General features: G+C 42.4%; 1 protein-coding gene across 3 annotated transcripts in view; it reads right to left on the bottom strand.

The window, feature by feature from the left end:
• Positions 1-744: 744 nt before the first annotated feature.
• Positions 745-21,880, bottom strand: part of rnf123 (ring finger protein 123) — a 390,439-nt gene continuing 369,303 nt past the window's right edge. For all 3 annotated transcript variants that reach the window (XM_087994538.1, XM_087994539.1, XM_087994537.1), the window contains exons 38-39: positions 9,326-9,411; positions 745-3,322 (exon numbers count right to left, since the gene is read on the bottom strand). In XM_087994538.1, coding sequence (XP_087850664.1) covers positions 3,217-3,322; positions 9,326-9,411 — 192 coding nt within the window. In that variant the 3' untranslated portion in view covers positions 745-3,216. The remainder of the gene's footprint in view (positions 3,323-9,325; positions 9,412-21,880) is intronic.

Here is a 21,880-nt window from a genome sequence, read left to right on the forward strand (position 1 = left end):
TTAAAATTCATTTTGTGGACTAGGTGTGGAATTGGCTGCTGAAAGTGCCTCAACTGCAAGCAAGTAAAGCCTTCTTTTGTATTTTAACTTCAGAAATTCACCTAAACTAAACCATTTCCAATGGTGCTCAACTTGTTTACAAAGTGTTGGCCTGTACTAGCTGAGCAGTGAGCCAGGCGTTTGCAGCTTTCATGCAGCAGTGAATTATAGACCTGTCCCCCGTTGTTTTCTAAAGTTAGTTAATGAAGATAGGAAAAACACTCATCACTGCAAATGTCATTCAATGGTGGTTCAGCTACATTAAGTGCTGGTGGCTGAATGGAGTATAAATGGGAATTGCTGAATGCTTGAGGGCTGTTGCCAAAAGCAATTCTACTGATTCTTGGCTGCACTGATTTTTAAAAAATCTATTTACCTTGCAGGTTTTGGATGAAAAGAGAAAGAATTCTAAGTCTGATTGTTGCATTTGTCCCATTGGGGTAACTTTCCAAATAACTGGTTGAAAATTTCTAATCTATAAAATATTAAAAGTGTAAGCAAGATTTAAGACCAGAGTGTTAGAAAGCAATGCTGAGAGTTTGATTCAATAGGAGTATTAACTTGTTAAGCTAAAGGCTGAGAGTTTGAGCCTTGGTCCAGGACGTGCTAGATTGTCTGCAGTGATTAACTGGCTGCTCCAATGAGTGAGATGGGACTTGTTCTAAAGTATTGCTTGATGTACAAACAGTGTAGTAGGCTTACAGATAGATGCATAAATCATTTTAATGCTCAGCTCTGCACTTACAACTCCTTCAAGAATTCATCACAAGCAGCAGCTTCATTCACTCCACATCTCCAACAAAAGGGATTCCCAGTACAAGTACAAAAAGCAGGAATCATTGGATTCTCACACTGCACACAGTTTTAGTGAGGTGGAGCTAGTCTCATCACTGTAGACCTTTCCTCACTTTAATACAAATAACATCAATAGAACTGGATTCTAATATCCTACCAACTGTGTATAATCGCAATCAAAACAACTGGTTGTGGATGATTCTTCTGTAAAAATGAACAAAACTCTGAACCATTAAGGAAGGGTTTTTGGGTAGGGTTGAAAATTTCACAATGTGTTAACACCATATGTTTTTATACTGGAACCACACACTTGTCACAACATTCAACCTCTTCCTAAAACCTGCAAATTATTTGAAATACTACATGCACAACTATAGTTAACCCCCTGGTTCTGCTGGATTTTAATAGGTAACAAGTCAGCTGTTCAACTAAACACATTCCTCTACTCTGTTTAGTTCCAATAGAACTATAGTTCCCAACTTGTGATGGAGCAAGAGGACCATCAACAAAGTATCCTTAAGACACTTGTAGTGTGAAGCTGCATCACAGCTGCATCATTGGAGCTATTGTGATGAAAGGTACACATTGGTCTGAGTCCGTCGCCAGGTTGGTGCTGTAAAGTGCATGTTCTGGGCTGACCAAATGCTGGTGACTTTGGGAGAGTATTTGCTGCCAGTCCATTATATGAATGGGGGTCATCTTTTGTTGGGATTGATTAGTGAAGTGGGAGAGAGTATTATAATTGAGAGTCAGCAGTTACTCTTCATTGTCACATTGTCTGTTTGTACCTCTGGTTGGTTGCAAAAACAGGAGAAATTGGCCTTAGTTAAAGATGCACAACTTTCATGGAGAGTTACAGTGTCTCCTTATTGTCTGAGAGTTCGATGTGGTCAAGTTTCTCACCCAAGTGTGCTTATTTTCTCTCATAAATTGTTCATTTTTATGTTCAGAAGTTACTTGTTTAAGTAAACCAAATCTTAGTCACTCACACATATTTCACAATACTACAGTGCAGAACAGTTGGAGTCTCAAAAGAATTATATTAAAAAAACCTGAACAAGAAGCCTCCACTACCTTCTGATCTTTTTGGCATAAGATGTCCATGACCTTAATCCCATAGCAGACACAGAATCCTTAGACAGAGAAAGCAACTCCTAGTGCCATCAGATTGATGGCAAAACCTCACTATGATGTTAGCAATATGTCTGTTATACTGCACACTGTAAACAAATATCAAAATGTGACCAAATGCAATCATTTTCTTAGTTGACCAGCTTTTGAAAGTAAAGGGGCCCTGATTCAAATAATTCAACAGCAGTTCCAGTTCTAGAGGTAAACATTTCTTCAAATTAAAACTGAAGGTGTAAATTAATAGATGAGAAAATGGAAAAGGATGGAAGGGTGAGGAGATTTGGTCAGAGAGGTGTGTACAGGAATTGCAGAGGCCTCCTGGGGGTTGGCCATTTGAGTGCTGTGACTGCGATATAGGTGAGAAGTGGTAAAATTACAGGTAAGGTTTGTTAACACTAACACTCCAGTGAGTTGTGCAGTGTCAGTGCTAGTTACCTGAGCCAGAGGTCTTTCATGTCAAACATGCTAAATTTAAAGGGCAAACTTCAGCCCCATGCCAACTGGTGAAAACCAGTCCTGACAAAAATAATGGGATGGGCAAGAATTGGAGAGCAATATTTCCTACGTAGGATCCTGAACAACTCAGGATGATTTGCAGAATCTTTTGAGTTTGAAGGAAATACTCCATAGTTTTCTGACTGGCTCGTTTAAGAATGTAAGAACACAAGGATAAAACGAAATCAAACAATTAGGCTAATTAACATAAGTCTGAATTCTCTTGGTGCTTAAAAGTTCCCAACAAAAACCTTAACGGCAAGTGAAAGGGATCCAGGGAGTTCTCAAGAACTTGAAATAATTAGACAGAAGGACATTCCCTCACAGGTTAGGGGACAACTAACTGGTTTATTTCCAAAGCCCAATCAGTCTCTTTCGCTGATACTGAACTACAGTAGGGCACATAAATATTTGTTTCTTCTTCCATTGCTTTATTCATGAGCTGATTCGGGGATAGGCGTTAGGACCCAGGGTGGCAGTCATAGCTAAGACACGTTTGTGTCAGTGTTTGATGGGATAGAGCGAAATCCAATCTGTTAATTGCCCTTCAGAACACGTTAGTCTCAGTCACAAGCGATCAATATTTGAAACACAATAGCAGTCTAACAAGCATATCACCCACTCAGTGAATCACCAAGGGTCATTCCCTCTTGTAAACATCGGATATTGATCATTCTGATCCCTGCATTACGCAGTCCCCGACGTCCTGAAGCAGCATTCCTTCTCCTTAGTGTTGGAAAACAGGGTCAGTGATAACTAGGAGGAGGAGGAGGATGGTTTTGTATAATCATCCACTGCAGTGATCGTGGCCTTGCAGAAGAAACAATCTTTGTTGTTCATCAGATGCTGGTTGATGCAGGCCCTGGAAGGACAACAGCAATAACTCCTGATTAATCCTGATTTACTGTCTCAAAGACTAATCCCAGTTGCTTCATGTGTGCCCAGTCCTTCTCACTATTATAACACCTGTGCAGGAGAAGCAAAGCTTCAGGAAAGCTGGACTCTGTTTTCAAATACCATGAGATATTTCACAAGCAAGTGCAACCTTGCTTACAAATAACAGCGCAAATAGAGATTAGTGGGTGTGAGCTCATAGCCATTATGGGGATATGGTTACAAGACGACCAAAGCTGGGATCTAAATATTCAGGGGATTGTGACTTTTTGAAAGGACATGAAGAAATGGGTGGATGGGTACTTTTATTGGCCAAAAATGGAATAAGTCTCTGCACTGTAAGGATTCAATGATTAGGCTGATTAACAAAATAAGAACTCATGGTATTGATGGTAGTACATTAGTATGAGTAGAAGATTGGATAACATGTAGAAAACAGGATGGGGATGCGGGATGTATTTTCAAGTTGGCAAACCGTAACTATTGGAATGCCACAAGAATTCAGTGCTGGGACCACAATTATTTATAAGAGATATTTGGATGGTTATAGATAAGGGATCAGCGATGTTCTTCCTAATTTCCTTTAAAATATTGGAATGACAGATATTAAAAATACAACAAAGTGTAGCCAGCTCAGATTCTAAAGGCAATTTGCTGTTTGACAGCTTTATTCATTCTTTGAAGTTGTAACCAAACATTCATCAGAATGATCCTGAGACTAAACATTACACAGTGAGATTCATACTACCTTGAGTATAGGAGGACGATTAAGATGTGGTCTAATTAAGTTAGTTTAGATGATTAAAGGACTTAATAAGGTAGATAGAGAAACAATTTCTCCGATGGGGTAATCTGGAATAAGGAGATAGAACTTTAAAACTAGGGCTAGACCATGCAGGTGAAGCAGTTTTTAACTGAGCTCTGCAAAACTGGCACTCAACCCCAATGCTTTTGAGGCCAGAAGTCCATTAAAATTTCAAGTCTAAAATTTATAAAGCCTTGTTAGGCATGTATTTTAAGACAATGGAAACTAACCAAGTAGATAACGGTTAAGATACATATCAGTCATGGTCTAATTGAATTGTGAAACAAGCTTGAATGAAGTATTAATCCTGTTACTGTTCATAGGAAGTGAGATGATAGTAATGCAGTGGACATAATATAGTTGGAATTTCATAAAAGTTTTCAATAAGATACTGACAATAGTAGAGCAATCAGAGCATGTGGAGTAAAGGGACATGGAGCAGAATGGATTGCCATTTAGCTAAAAAACAAAAACCTTGAATAAGGTGAAAAGGTAGTTATCCAGAGTGGCAATGGTGAGAGGTAATGTTCCCAAAGGACAGTGCTTATCATTTACATAAATCATCTCAGCTAGGGGACTACAATTAACAATATGAAAATTTGAGAGTTGCACCAAATTATAGGTTATAATTAACATTAAAATTTCATGACAACATTCATTAATTTGCAGATTAATTTAAATACACCTAAGATTTGAAAGGATGCCAGGTTATATTTATCTGCGAAGCTGGGTTTCCTTAAAAGAGAAACCTGAAGGCCGTTCTAATACAATTTTTAAAAATTATTAAAGGTTTGGCAAGAACAGACAGAGAGAAACGGTTTCCTCTTGTGAAGAACGTGACTACAGCCTATTGGTAGAAGAAATCCTGTAGTAAATTTGGAAGAAACTTCCTCACCCAAAGAGCAATGAGAACTGGAATACACTAGGACATGGAATAGTTGACAAAAATATAGATGCATCAAAGAGGAATTTAGAGAAACAATGGAGGGAGAAGGAATCGAGGGTGACACTGATCAGATGGAGGAGGTTAGGACAAAGCAGAGGACAACATTGGCTGAATGGCCTGTTTTTATACACCCAGGTATAGATGCTAGGTAAGTGTGCAGTGCTGCATTTTGTTGAGAGAACTAAAGTGACCACACATTCCTTCGAATTTAAGAATGTAAATAGGAATACATACAAGTTTACAAACTCACTACGTTACTAAGTCCATGAGAAAACAAAATCAGACACAGATTCATGGCAAAAGAAATCAAATTCATAAGCAGAGAAATTACATTAAAATTATATCGAACTATCATCATTAACAAGGATGAACCTGAGCAGCAAGGCTACAACTATCAGGAAAGACTGGACAGGTTGGTGCTCTTTGCCTGAAATCCACACTTTCAATTCTGTGGTTATCAGCCTTTAGCAGTGATTTTTTTTCAGAGTTCCATTTGAAGAGTAGCTTATTTAATTACCAGATGGACTCTCATTAAACGATTCACATATAAAACACGCCAACTTAGCAGCTGAATGTGCCTTATAGTGTAATGACAGAGTTAACTGCTTCAGCAGATAAGCAGAGGAAGGGAATGAAGTTTCCTGTTCTTTTTGCTGAAACCGTTTCAGCTTCCAAGAATTGAAGGAGAAGCTGGTTAATTGGTGAGCATCTGGTGATTAAGGTTTATTCTATTCCTAAAGCTCAAAATTGTATAGCACTTGATGGGATGATTAATAAAATATATAAATCATTAATATTGAATTTACATTAATGTTTAGTTAAGTAGTTTCTTAGAATAATTAAGGGTGGCAGGATAATGGCAGCATGTGGTAGTTACCAGATATCAGTCTGGTCCACAGAAAACATGCCTGCACAGCAGGAGATTGAAATTTGAGCAGCAAATCAACCAAAATGGCAAAGTTATGCTTCAATTAGACAAGGCATTGGTGAGACCGCAACGCCAGTGCTGTGCACTGTTCTGGTCACCTTCTTTAAGGAACAAAGTAATTGTCTCGGAGGCAGTACAGAGGAGCTTTACTTGAGTAATACCTGGAATAGATGGGTAGTCTTATGAGGAAGGTTGGACAGGCTAGGCTTGTATCTACTGGAGCTGGAAATGTGTTGCTGGAAAAGCGCAGCAGGTCAGGCAGCATCCAAGGAACAGGAGAATCGACGTTTCGGGCATAAGCCCTTCTTCAGGCTTTTGTATCTACTGGAGTTGATAGAGGTGACTTGATTGAAACATAAGATCCTGAGGGGCCTTGACAGAGTGGATGTGAAGAGGATGTTTCATTTTGTCAGAGAGTCTGGAGCTAGGGATCACTGTTTAAAAAACAGGGATCATCCTTTTAAAACAGGGGTGAGGGATTTTTTTCCTTCTCAGTTACAAATCTTTGGAACTGTTTTCCTGAAAAGGTGGGGGTAGCTTAGTCCTTGAATAGTCTTATGGCAGAGGTGGATATATTCTTATTAAACAAGAGGATGAAATGTCATTTGGGGTAAGCAGGAATGTGGATTTCAGGTTACAATCAGATCAGCCATCTTCTCACCGAATGGCTGAGCAGGTTTGACAGGCTGAATGTTCTCTCCTTATTCCTGATTTGTTTCTTTGGTATTTCTGCCGGTGTGGAAAGCAGGGGGTTTGATGGAGGACTTTAAATATTTTGAAGATATTTGATAAGGTAAAAGTAAATGTTGTTACTTGTGAAGCATCCAATATCAGGGATCATAAATACAAGATATTCACAAAAAAATCTAATTGGGAACACAGAGAAAGCTTCTTAACCAAAGAATGGTTAGGAGGAGGAACTTGGTCCCATGTGGATAAAGTCTGTGGATGACTCTAAGGGATTACTCTTCAAGTGATAAAGGAATAGAAGGATAGGATCATCAAGTTAGATAAAGGAGGATGGTAGGAGGTCTATCTAGAGTATCAACTCTAGATTCGTCTTGTTGGTTAAATGCTGATGTAGTAGACAGGGAAGAAGGTTAGCTTTGAGTACAATGGGACCTTGGTCAGATGGGCTGAAGGACCAAAGTGAGACAGAAGGAGTTTCATTTAGATAAATGTGAGGTGCTACAATTTGGTAAGGCAAATCAGGGCAGAACTTAAACATTTGATGGTAGGATCCTAGGGAGTGTTGCTGACCAAAGAAACCTTGGAGTACAGGTTCATAATTCCTTGAAAGTGGATTTGCAGACAGACAGGATAGTGAAGGCAGCGTTTGGTATGCTTGCCTTTATTGGTCAGTGCATGTTGCGGTGGTACAGGACATTGGTTAGGCCACGGTTGGAATACTGCATTCCATTCCGGGTCTCCCTGCTATAGGAAAGATATTGTAAAACTTGAAGGGGTCTTAAAATGATTTGCAAGGATGTTGCTGGCATAGGAGGGTTTGAGCTATAGGGAGAGGCTGAATAAGTTAGGGCTATTTTCCCTTAAGTGTCAAAGGTTAAGGGATGACCTTATAAAATCATGAGTGGCATGGATAGGGTGAACAGCCAAGATCTTTTACCTAGTGTAGGTGAGTCCAAAACTAGAGGGCATAGGTTTAAGGCGAGAGGGGAAAGATTTAGAAAGGGGCTAAGGGGCAACTTTTTCACACAGGTGGTGGTGTGTGAATGGAACAAACTGCCAGAGGTAAAATTACAACATTTAAAAGGCATATGGATGGGTATATGAATAGGAAGGGTTTAGAGGGACATGAGCCAATGCTAGCAAATGGGACTAGATTAATTTAGGATGTCTGGTTAGCATGGACAAATTGGACCGAAGGGTCGATTTCTGTGCTGTACAACTCTATGATTCTAAAATTGCTTGCAAAAAGCTCTGACATGCCAATAAATGTGTATGGTAAGGTAGGACAAGGTCAGCATGATTTCTACAAGGGGAGGTCATGCCTGACAAATCTGCTGGAATTCTTTGAGGATGTAACAAGCAGGTTAGACCAAGGAGAGCCAATGGATGTTATTTACCTGGACTTCAAGAAGTCCTTTGACAAGGTGCCGCATAGGAGACTACTGAGTAAGACAATGGCCCATGGTGTTAGACGCAAGATGCTAGCATGGATAGAAGCCTGGCTGTCTGGCAGAAAGCAGAGAGTGGGGATAAAAGAGTCTTTCTCAGCATGGCAGCCCGTGACAAGTGGTGTTCCATAAGGCTCAGTTTTGGGACCACAACTTTTCACTTTATACATTAATGATCTAGACGAAGGAACTGAGTGCATTCTGGCTAAGTTTGCAGATTAAACAAGGATAGATAGAGGGACAGGTAGCATTGAGGAGGCGGGGAGGCTGCAGAACGATTTGGACAGGTTAGGCGAGTGGGCAAAGAAATGGCAGATGGAGTACAACATGGGAAAGTGTGAGGTCATGCACTTTGGTAGGAAGAAGAGAGGCATGGACTATTTTCTAAATGGGGAGAAAATTCGGAAGTCTGAAGTGCAAAGAGACTCGGGAGTTCTAGTCTAGGATTCTCTCAAAGTAAACTTACAGGTTGAGTCAGTTGCAAGAAGGCAAATGCAATGACAGCATTTATTTTGAAAACAAAAGCAGGGATGTACTTTTGAGGCTCTATCAGGCTCGGGTCAGGCCCCATTTGGAATACTGTATGCAGTTTTAGACCTTACATCTCAGGAAGAATGTATTAGCCCAGAGGAGGTTCATGAGAATGGTCCCAGGAATGAAATGCTTCACATATGAGGAATTCTGGGTCTATACTCAATGGAGTTTAGAAGGATGAGGGGGGATCCAATTGAAACATACAGAATACTGACTGGTCTGAACAGAGTAGATGTTGGGAAGATGGTTCCATTGGTAGGAGAGACTAGGACCTGAGGGCATAGACTTAGAGTAAAGGGGGACCTTTCAGAACGGAGATGAGGAGAAACTTCTTCAGCCAGTGGATGGTGTATGTAAGGAATTCACTGTCACAGAAGGTTGTGGAGGCCAGGTCTCTGAGTATATTTAAGACTGAGACAGATAGGTTCTTGAGTATCAAGGGTCATGGGGAGAAAGCAGGAGAATGGAGTTGAGAAACGGATCAGTTATGATTGAATGGTAGAGCATACTAGATCAGGTTGAATGGCCTGATTTCTGCTCCTAAGTCTTATGGCCTTATATAAACATTGTCACAAAGTATATGTGGAATCAAATTCAACTTTAGCTTGCACTGAACTTACTTGCAGGATTTGTGTGAACATGGCCTGAAGATGGCAGAGATGGGGTGAGCGTAACAGATTGGGCACAGGTCTTCCTCACTGGTGGGCTGCAAGGAGACAAAAGGAGATGATGACCTCGACATCAAGCAGTCAATGCCCAACTGTAGTCTTTCATATTCACATTGATCTTTCACACAAAAATACTTCCATCCTCAGTAAATCCTTTCATGTTTGTACTTCCCTTGGAGAGGCCTGACGTTTGTTAATCCAAATGTGCATAACATTGTGTGCCAACCGGTTGTAAAGTAAGTGACTGGATGTGAAATGCTTTAGGGCATCTCAAGGGTGTGGTCAGCTGTAGAAATGTACACTCTCTTTTAAGGTTGTGTTTCTGGACAATGAACCTCAAACTCACTATTTCTTCACTTCTGTTCTGTCGGAGCAGCTAGGTTCTGCCATTTCGATAGAAATCACTAGGAGGACAGAATAAAAAACAAAACTAAGTACAGCACAGGCCCTTTGGCCCTCCAAGCCTATGCTGCTTATCATGCCCTAACTCAACTAAAAAGCAAACCTTCTGCCCTTACTCTGTCTGTATCCCTCTATTTCCTCCCTATTCATGTAACCACCCAGACTGGCAGGACCACAGAACTTAAGAAAAAAAGAGATAATGCTTGTGAGAAACAAAGCTCACTCACTTCAATAATTTCAGTCCAAGACAAGATCTGAATCAGTAGTGTCATTTAGTTTACACTTGGAAGCGGGTGTGATGTCCACAAAGCAGGGACAAAACAATTTAACAAATTCTCGATATTTATATAATTTGGTTCCTACATATTTTTTTCTTATTTCATTGTTTCCCCCCCTGTTTACATCCTCCACTTCCCTAAGACTGACTCCATTACTCCCATTTATATCCGGCCTTGTCTGTGACAAAATGCTTATTTCTGGCCTCAAGGCCGTTTGACCTCATCCCGCTGCAGGTCATTGTTAGGCATATTCTTTCTTCATCAGTATCTACTCTTTCCATCTGGGCTTCTCCCGAAGCCACTCTGATCCCTATGACCTCTTTAATTGGGGTTTGTTCCTGTGTCTCTGTAAAAGTGGGAAACAGATGTTCATACCTACTAGGCGTATCTGGCCTAACTTCATCCCCTCACAACATCTTATCTATTTGCCCATAATATCTACCATTGTTTTGCAGTCACGTTTCATGCTGACATACAATTTTAGCTAATACAAAAACAATTATATATTTCCTCCACATATTTTCCATTCTTGTTGACTCAGCTCCCGGCCGAAACAACCACACACTGGTGTGAGTTCATTTACTTTGTATCAGAAATTATAATTGCAGAACTGCAGAAGTAACATTAATTTACCTATATCCCACAATGCTAAACATGTATGAGACACTTATTAGACCTTAGCTGGAATAATGTGTACCGTTCTGGGCACCGTACTAAAGGAAGGATGTCAACACATTGGAGAGACTGCAGAAGATGTTTCATAAATGTCTCCAGGGATAAGCAACATCAATCATGAGAACAGACTGCAGTGGGGGACTGTTCTCCTTGGACAGTAGACAACTCAGATGAGATTTGATAAACATTTTCAAAATCATAAAGGGATAGGAAAAGTAGACATGAAGAAACTGTTCCTACTTGTGAAAAGAAGAAGAACAGGAGGGCATAAAATTAGAATAATGTACAAATGAAAAGAACGTGATGTGAGAAAACCTTTTTCACACAGAGTGTTTCAGGGCTGGAATTTACGCCCTGGAAATGTGGTGCAGGTATATTTAATCGAGGCATTCAAGAGGGCAGTGGATGATTATTTAATATGCAAGGGCATAGGGAAAAGGCAGGAGACTGACACCACGTTATGATGCTCAGTTAGTCAGCCAGTGGAGTCAGGATGGGTCGAATGGCCTCTTTCTGCACTGTAAACAATTCTGTGGTAGATCAGATTCCAGCAGTAACTAAAGAGCTGTCCCTCGCCTGAAGGTAGAAGCATAGGTCCATCTCAGTCCTAAATGATTGAGAAATATAGAAATGAAACTCCTGGAAGATTGGATGATGTTAGATACAGGAAGTCAGTTATAGTGCTGTACTGTGAAAGCTGTTGGCTAGAGGGGTGTAACATAATGATACAGTATAGCGTGTATAAAGTATTATTACACAGAGACAGATCAAATCAAATCAGCCCGTCTCCCTCTGTATTCATAACACAGCAAAATTAAAACCTTCAAAGACCCTTAAAAGTGACCCCAGTGATTCCTAATCATATTTTTTATAATACCAATCCCAGAATCTGTGAATAATCAATTCAAGGCACCGGATCTGTAGCTTAGACAAAAGATGTATCAACTAATTAACAATACAGTAACTTTAGCAGAGCAAAATTAAACAACAAAGTAATCTAATTGATTTGAACGCCATAACCTTTTTTGTCAGCCCGTTCATACAAAAGACAGACAACAGACGCAGTTAAAGTATAAAGAAAATAAATAATTGACCCAAAACTGGTCATATTATTAAAGCAGTTTTTACGATGTGTTTTTCCACAGGCATAACTGATTGCTACTTGGTTGATTTTCTGAAGATGTTAATCAAGGCCACCTTTCCAGTTCATGCTGAGGAAGTCAGTGACACTTATAACCTAGTTTCTATTCTCTGAATTTCCAATAGCTGATAGTGGGAGATTAGGTAGTGAGCTTTCAAGTTTTTATGCTATACCATCAACAGCCAAACTTCTCCTCTCAGAAACACAGTTCAAAAAGCACTTCAGAGCTCTGGCCCCTCCTTCGGTTTAACCTTCATCTTCCCTTGCAGACTTACTGGCACCAACTCCCAGATACTGACCTTGTTAATGGCCACCTGGTCAGACATACTCATCTCCCCGGTGTCAAAGCATCTATGGAATCCTTTTGATCAAGAACCAAGCTGCAATTAACTTTCAGGCTTAGCCTCACAACAAATAACAGTTTATTTGTTTTTAAAAAAAAACACAAACTGCTGCCACAGTCCAAAGGTCATTTTCAGCTCAGTTTCCAGTTTATAGCTCCAAATCAAAATTGTTAAAAGAATGAAATAAAAATAATGAAAAGTCAGCGATGGTTCTATTAACAGGCATAGTGAGAAATATCATTCCTGCCAGCGTAATTACATTATCACACTGATCACAAACTGCTCCCTGTTACTCAGCAGGGTAAGAATCACTCACTTCTATCTATTGAGCATGTAGCTTACTCAACTGTGTAGCTACACAGTTCCTGTATATTAAGCAGGGTAACAATCACTCACTGTAAGCTTACAGATCCTGTTTATTTGTCAGACGAAGTTATTTTTAAACCTTTAGTGCCATTAATGAGCCTTCATTGATTGTATTTCAAATTATTTAAACTTCTCTGATGTCATCTGTAAAATAATAGCAGAACATACAATTGATTTTCATATTTCTGACTGCACTACATCAAACATTTATTTCGATTTTGTTTGTTTCCTTTAGAGATCTCAGTAACATGGGCAGTGGGCCATAATTTGCTCTGCTGAATACCAAGTAATGGGTAACAGATTCTGCAGCTGTGGAACACTGTAGAGAAACTGCTGTCAAACATGGATTTATTTGTCCATGTTTTTGTTTTCATCCTGTTTTGGGAAAACATATTATATCTTACTCAGAGGTAAGTTCCAACAAGCATTCTTTTTTTACTTGACATGCTAGCCAGCTCTTTACATCATACAGCGTGTTGCATGAATATTCACTGACACAGACTCAGTGCTCAACCTAGGACACTCATCTATTTCGTGCCACTGGCTTGTTCCCTAGCATATTTTCTCTTGAACTGATTGTCCAGCCCTCTCCTGTAGACCTGTTGGTCTCCATGCCTGTGCACAGTTTACTGGATATGATGGGTGTTCCATTTAGATAAATGATTATTCAAAGTGACTGCCAATAAGTCCCTGTCAATTTATTTAGCAGTAGAAGAAAGGAGCAAGTTTAACATATATAGCTGCCAAAGTCATATTGTAGTGTTATCGAGTCTCCTCAGATTGTTTTGTTACACGCCTTACAAATGTGCTCCATACTGCAGTGTTAACCAATGCCCTTAGGCTGGCAAGAAATGATGCATTTCATCAGTCACATATTTTGACTTTATTTACTCTCTTTCAATTTCTTTTCTTAGATTGGGTCTGTCCTGTGACCCACTTTCCTCGAGTAGTTTTTTCAGAATGACAGAATTAGACCCTCTGCATATTTTGTTTATTTATGTGTTTTTATATTTTCTCCTTACTCCTAATGTGGGAACCAACAGGTTTCTATAGCAGAAAGGACATAGTGCAGGATCCAGCCATTCTGTCCCATATGCTCATACTGGCTCAGTGAAAGACTATCCTTTAGTGCCATCCTCCTTTAGTGCCCTGCTCCTTTCCCACATCCTGGCTAACTTTTATTTTCATGCATTCATTCAACTTGCTTTTGACAGGCACTGCATTCCTGATCACAACTCACTGCGGAGAACTAAGTCTCATTTTGCTTCTTGTCATATGCTAATTATTTTAAGTTTGTTGTCTTCTAGTCACTAACCAGCCTGCCCCATGGAAACAGTCTCAAAGGTACCCAATACTCACATGCATCCATTTTAAGTGACCAATGAGTGAAGTTGCACATAGGGTCATGATGGGAAAGGGAATTAGGGACATGAAATTCTCAGTTCCAACAGAAAAATCAGAAGCACAAAGATTTTGTGATCTCCTTCCTTCATATCTACACTAAGTCTAGTGTTTGTTTGAAAGGTAATACTGTAAATGAAATAGCTGGCATGCTGGATTACTATTAACCAGGATATGGTGAGAGGATCAATGACTGAGACACCCCACTGGAGAGCGCACTCGCTGAGGTAAGATGTACGAACAGGAGAAAGTGAGGTCTGCAGATGCTGGAGATCAGAGCTGAAAATGTGTTGCTGGAGAAGCGCAGCAGGTCAGGCAACATCCAGGGAACAGGAGAATCGATGTTTCGGGCATAAGCCCTTCTTCAGGTACAAACATACAAATTAGGAGGAAAAGTGAAACCTTTCCGCACTTTAATCCTGCTGCACAATTCAATTAAGACGGACCAATGTGTTTTGATTTGCACATTCCCACCCCACCTCTGCCCCCACCACCTTGGATTCTCCAACCTAACAAGAATCTATGCACTTCCATCTTAAATGATCCCAACACAACCACTTTCATGGAACAGAGTGTTCCAAAGTTGCACATCTCTCAGAGGAAAAAAAACTTCTCAACTCTCTCCACTAAAAGGAAGATCTTAATTTTTAAAATAGTGTCCCCTACCTCTGGACTAATCTATGAGAGGAAAATCCTTTCTATGACTATCTTGTCGAGACCATTCAGGATCTTATATACTTCACTCCTCACTCTTCTAAAGTCCAGTGCAACAAAGTACAGTCTATCCAAACCATCTTCAGAAGACATTCCAAGTATTATAAAAATGGTTGTAGAAGACACCGACTGGGGGGCATAGTGAGAGAAAGTTGTGGTTGGGAGGAATAATAAGTGGGGCATGATCAGGGGAACGGTTGGAGGAGGCTGTTCATGTTTCCTCGTGGAGTTTGAGTATTGATGATGGCTAATGCACATTGTCAGTTGGCAGGTAGAAAGTAGCGCTGAGCCACTGTTATGACCCATTACAGTCAGTTCAGTGAAGGTGTCCCACATGGCAATGGTACAGCTGGGCCAGGATGGAACAAGTGCAATCGTGGAAAGCTGTGGGGGTGGAGAAGTTACAGATATTGGACATAGAGTCATCGAGATATACAGCACGGAAACAGACGCTTCGGTCCAACCCGTCCATGCCGACCAGATATCCCAACCCAAACTAGTCCCACCTGCCAGCACCCGGCCCATATCCCTCCAAACCCTTCCTATTCATATAGCCATCCAAATGCCTCTTAAATGTTGCAATTGTACCGGTCTCCACCACTTCCTGGGGCTGAGGCAGAGTTCAATTCAAACATGAAGATGAGAATTTTAAAAGTGCAAGTGCTGGTGGACCAGGAGACAGCTAGATTTTAGCAAACCCAGTGGAATAGGTCAATGTGACTCAGAATCAGTCGAGTTGTTGACACTGATACTTTGTACAAGGTTGAAGATAGATTAGAATAATCTAGTCGATAAATGAGTGTGTGTAAACTGCTGGTGCAATTAGCAACTTTAGGCTGATTATCTGCTGTTGTTCTTGACTGTTGTTATGTCTCAGTACAGTTTACAGACAAGCTGCTACTGCAGAGTTACTGGCTAAGGACTGTGTAAAATGGCAGCTGTAGCCCTTCTGCTGTCCTTAATCTAGAACCTGCTTCATTGAGATAGTCTGAGTAAATGAGCTATATACTTTGAGCTGTATAATACTTCCCAAAGGAGGATGGGAGCCCAGGAATTTTGGGTCACCAACCAGGTTGTTTCTGAGCTTACCGGGTGAAATGAACCCTACTGTCAATCTCAGAATCAGAAATAGCTCTTAGGGTTGAAGTAATCAAAGGATATATGGAGAAATTGGGAGCAGGGTTTGATTTGGATGGTTAGCTATGATCGTACTGAATGGAGGATCAGGCTCAAAGGGTTGAATAGCCTTCTTCTGCTCCTACTTTCTATGTTGCCAGCTGAGCATAGCGACAGTATCCCATTGACACGGTGTTCAGAACATAGACAGAAGGGACATTTTCTCTTCTTATGGATGAGGTTTAAACACAAGGTGAGCTAAATAAGATATCAGTGGATCAGTCTCCCTTTGGCTGATTCTGCCCTCAGACTCTCCCCTCGGGGCAGCTCCTTTTCGATATGGTTCAGAGTTCCATTCACCAATATCTTCCATTGGAACAAAATGCCATAAGCTCCTGAAGTAATTCAAGGTGACCAACAACTTCATTTGGAACGGTGAAAGACTGGCCCAGCTTTTCGTGGTTTTCTGACTGATTGTTTTGTTAGTTATTCAAGCAGGAGCTCCCTCCTCCAACATTTTGGTGGCTTCAAACAATCAGGAGTGTATCCCCCATGATTTATGCTGTCAGTCTGAGTTGGTGTGGTGTCACCTCATTGCATTGCTTGTCCCCACCACCACTGCTGTTAAAATTCACATCCGTGGCCCTGTTACCTCCAGACCTGATGAGCTTGGTGGACGGAGGACTGAGTGGGAGGGGTTCACGGGTGAATGGGAGGGTGGAGTGGGGGTTAGGGGAAGCACCAAGACTGGAGTGGGGGTTGAGGGAGAATGGAGTGTGGAATGGAGGTTGGGAGTGAGGCTGGAGTGGGGGTTGAGGGAGAATGGAGGGTGGAGTGGGGGTTGGGGTGAGACTGGAGTGGGGGCTGGGGGAGAATGGAGGGTGGAGTGGGGGTTGGGGGTGAGACTGGAGTGGGGGCTGAGGGAGAATGGAGGGTGGAGTGGGGGATGGAGGAGACACTGAGGTGCAATGTGGGATGCATTTATAGCTGAATTAATACACTACATGCTGTGCTGCTCTGACTGAATTTTCTTCCGAGGCATGCAATAATTAGCCATCCTGGTCACTTAGCTGGTGCTGCAGCCCAGACAATTTTAAAAACACATTAGGGGCTACAGCGAACCACGTTGTTGTGGGTCTGGAGTCATCTGTAGGCCAGACCAGGTAAAGATGGCAGATTCCCTTCCCTGAAGGACATCAGAGAGCCAAATGGATTAATTGATAATAGTAATGGTTTCATGGTCATTATCCGACTCTTATTTCCAGATCTGCCCTGATGGGATTTGAACCCAGGTCCCCTAGCTATGCCTACTTGAGACTGAGGACTGATACGAGGTGGAGGAAGATTTTGGCCCCAGAGGCATTCACCCGAGTCCAGTTTCTTCACACAGTTGGTGGGACTGTAAAGATCAAGCAGCTGGGACACAGCTAGGCTGCAGTGGAGTTAAAAGCTGCTGAGTCAGTAGCTGCAAAGTGTGTGGGAAGTACTGTGTGCCTGCATTGTCAATTATTCATTCTGATGCAATTCCCTCAGCACAAGTTCTGTGCAGTTTCCATGCCTGGATCTGCACTATCACTTTCAGTCAATCCCTGGCAAGGTGACTCTCTTCACCTCTGCTTAAAAGTAGTTCGTGTTTTAAAATCAAACTCCAGATTTGTCTGAAGGGCCAGGCACAAGAGTGCAATACATTAGAACAGCTGAAACAAGTAGTCAGGCAACTCCAGGAATAATGGGCTGACAATGGAGGAGATTTGTATTAAAAAAAGCTGCACCTAGAACTGGAAATCACTCTTATAAAAACTCACTGCATCAGATACTGAGATACCCTGTGACACCACCACTACCCCGATCAGATACTGAGACACCCTGTGACACCACCACTACCCCGATCAGATACTGAGACACCCTGTGACACCACCACTACCCCAATCAGATACTGAGACACCCTGTGACACCACCACTACCCCAATCAGATACTGATATACCCTGTGACACCACCACTACTCCGATCAGATACTGAGACACCCTGTGACACCACCACTACCCCGATCAGATACTGAGACACACTGTGACACCATCACTACCCTGATCAGATACTGATATACCCTGTGACACCACCACTACCCCAATCAGATACTGAGACACACTGTGACACCACCACTACCCCGATCAGATACTGATATACCCTGTGACACCACCACTACCCCAATCAGATACTGAGACACCCTGTGACACCACCACTACCCCGATCAGATACTGATTCGTCCTGTGACACCACCACTACCCCAATCAGATACTGAGACACCCTGTGACACCACCACTACCCTGATCAGATACTGAGACACACTGTGACACCATCACTACCCTGATCAGATACTGATATACCCTGTGACACCACCACTACCCCGATCAGATACTGAGACACACTGTGACACCACCACTACCCCGATCAGATACTGAGACACACTGTGATACCACCACTACCCCGATCAGATACTGAGACACACTGTGACACCACCACTACCCCGATCAGATACTGAGACACCCTGTGACACCATCACTACCCCGATCAGATACTGAGACACACTGTGACACCACCACTACCCCGATCAGATACTGAGACACCCTGTGACACCACCACTACCCCGATCAGATACTGAGACACACTGTGACACCACCACTACCCCGATCAGATACTGATATACCCTGTGACACCACCACTACCCCGATCAGATACTGAGACACCCTGTGACACCACCACTACCCTGATCAGATACTGAGACACACTGTGACACCACCACTACTCCGACCAGATACTGAGACACACTGTGACACCACCACTACTCCGATCAGATACTGAGACACCCTGTGACATCACCACTACCCTGATCAGATACTGAGACACCCTGTGACACCACCACTACTCCGATCAGATACTGAGACACACTGTGACACCATCACTACCCCGATCAGATACTGAGACACCCTGTGACACCACCACTACCCCGATCAGATACTGAGACACCCTGTGACACCACCACTACCCTGATCAGATACTGAGAACCCCGATACCCTACAGGAGATACTAAGACACCCTGTGTTGCGAGACAGTGTGTCAATGCTGTCACTTTAAGAGGTTATTTTGTCCTGGTTTTGGTTTTGTAGAGAGGTTGTAAGACAGAGGTACCAACTGACTTGCAGACCACTTGCATAAATAACTTGAGGCACCTTGGTTTATTTTGTATTTAAAACAGCCCAAATAGGTGTGGCCAGTTCTCATAGATCAGGATTTCTGAGTAACGTAAGAAGAGGGGGGTCTCAAAAGAGTAAATGTCTCCTAGCTGCTAATTTCTCTGAGTTTTCTCTTTATTTTCTTTCCTCCTGGATTGGAGAACTGTATGTGAGAAGCTGTATCTGAATTTGCCTTTTTGCCAAGGGGTGTATTTATGGGATGCTGGAACAGTTAATTCCTAATAGGTACCATATCAATTATTCCGTTAAGTTTTCCAAAAGTCAAGTTGTTCTGTCTTCCTTTCTTTCACTTGTGTTTTAAGGCTGCGGGAAGCCTGCAGCCTTTTTCCTGTCTGTGAGCAGTGGGAGACAGTGTGGAGGTTACGTGGAGACCAGGAGGATGCCGAGAAGGTAAGGACCCAGTATATATTTGGGCAGCGGCTAAACCCGAGATACTACAAGTGTCGTATCTCCCTCCCTGCTCCAACCAGAAGAAAAAGGCTCTGTAAGGTAAAGTTTTTTATTTTTCTCTTTCTTTTCTTTCATATATTTAAGTACATTGTTTGGTTTAATTAGTTGATATGAAGCTAAGGCTTACAATGGCAGGGGACGTCAGACTGGTGGCACGTGCCTCTTGCTTGATGTGGGAGGCATGTGGGACTCAGGGACATGGCTGACGATCCTGACTCTTACACTAGCAAGATGTCTGTCCAGCTGCAGCTCCTGTTAGTCTGCATGACGGCTCTGGAGCTGCGGATGGACTCACTGTGGAGTATCCGTAATGCCGAGGAGGTCGTCGGTAGCACGCTTAGTGAACTGGTCACACTGCAGGTTAGAATTGCTGAAGGAGATAGTGAATGGGTGACCAAAAGGCAGGAAAAGAGAGGGAAGGCAGTGCAGGTGTCCTCTGCAGTTATCTCCCTCCAAAACAGGTATACCGTTTTGGATACTGTTAGAGCAGATGGCTCACCAGGGATGAGCAGCAGTTGTCAAGATCATGGCACCATGGTGGGCACTGCTGTTCAGAAGAGTGGGGAAAAAGACTCGTAGGGCCATAGTCATAGGGGATTCTATTGTAAGGGGAGTAGGTCGGCTGTTCTGTGGCCAATAACGGGACTCCCTGATGGTATGTTACCTCCCAGGTGCTCGGGTCAGGAATGTCACCGATCGGCTGCAGAGCATTCTAAAAGGGGAGGGTGAACAGCCAGTTGTCGGTGTATATAGGCACCAGCGAAATAAGTAAAAAATGAGATGAGATCCTGAAAGCAGAAATCAGGGAGTTGGGAGAGAAGTTAAAAAGGAGGACCTCAAAAGGTGGTGATCTCCGGGATTACTACCAGTGCCACGTGCTAGCCAGCTTAGAATTGAAAAAATAGGCAGGATGACCACGTGGCTTGAGAGATGGTGTAGGAGGGAGGGGTTCAGACTTGTTGGACATTGGGACCGGTTCTGGGGAAGGTGGGACTATTACAAAATGGACGGTCTACATCTGAACCAGACTGGAACTAATGTCCTTGGGGGAGTTTTTGCTACTGCTGTTGGGGAGGTTTTAAACTAATGTGGCAGGGGGCTGGGAACCAGAAGAGAAGACAAGTAGACAGTGAGGTGGAACATGGAGACTGTAAGAATCATGAAGATAGCAATAATAAGGGGAAGAGTAGGCAGAGAGTAGATGAACGCAAAAGAACTGGTGGCTTGAAGTGAATATACTTTAATGTAAGGAGTATAGTGGGTAAGGCTTAGGGCTTGGATTGGTGCCTGGGAGTATGACGTTATTGCAATCACAGAGACTTGGTTGAAGGAAGGGCATGATTGACAACTAAAAGGGGGGGGGGGGGTCGGAGTTGCATTGTGGTCAGGGATGATATCACGGCTGTGCTAAAGGAGGACACTATGGAGGGCTTGAGTAGTGAGGCATTATGGGTGGAGCTGAGAAGAAAGAAGGGTGCAGTTACATTGTTGGGGCTGTATTACAGGCCTCCCAACAGTGAGCGTGAGGTAGAAGAACAAATAGGTAAACAGATTATGGAAAGATGTAGAGGCAACAGCGTGGTGGTGATGGGAGATTTGAACTTTCCCAACATTGACTGGGATATACTTAGTGTCAGAGATCTGGAAGGGGTAGAATTTGTAAGAAGCGTCCAGGAGAGTTTTCTAGAGCAGTATGTTAATAGTCCGACAAGGGAAGGGGCCATATTGGACCTGGTGTTGGGGAATGAGCCAGGCCAAGTGGTAGAAGTTGCGGTGGGGGATTTCTTTGGAAACAGTGACCACAATTTTGTAAGTTTTAGAATACTCGTAGACAAAGATGAGAGTGGTCCTAAGGGAAGAGTATTAAACTGGGCCAAGGCCAATTATATCAAAATTAGGCAGGAGTTGAGAAATGTGGATTGGGGGCAGCTATTTGAAGGGAAGTCCAAATTTGATATGTGGGAGGCTTTCAAAGATAGGTTAAAGATAGTGCAGGATGGGCATGTCCCGTTGAAAGTAAAAGATAGGAAGGGCAAGATTTATGAACCATGGATGACAGGAGAAATTGTATGACTAGCCAAGAGGAAAAGGGAACAGTATGTAAGGTCCAGGCAGCTAAGGACAGAATGCGCCCTGGAGGAATATCGGAAGAGTAGGACCAGTCTTAAGCGAGGAATAATGCGGGCTAAAAGGGGTCATGAAATAACTTTAGGGAGCAGAATTAAGGAGAATCCCAAAGCCTTTTATTCTTATGTAAGAAGCAAACGGGTAACTAGAGAAAGGATTGGTCCACTAAAGGATAAGGAAGGAAGGCTGTGTGTCGAACCTGAGAGAATGGGTGAGATTCTGAATGATTACTTTGCATCAG

This window comes from Chiloscyllium plagiosum, unplaced genomic scaffold (assembly GCF_037043375.1).
Source record: "Chiloscyllium plagiosum isolate Xiang-an unplaced genomic scaffold, Cpla_swu_hap1 HiC_scaffold_14, whole genome shotgun sequence".
Classification (NCBI taxonomy): domain Eukaryota; kingdom Metazoa; phylum Chordata; class Chondrichthyes; order Orectolobiformes; family Hemiscylliidae; genus Chiloscyllium; species Chiloscyllium plagiosum.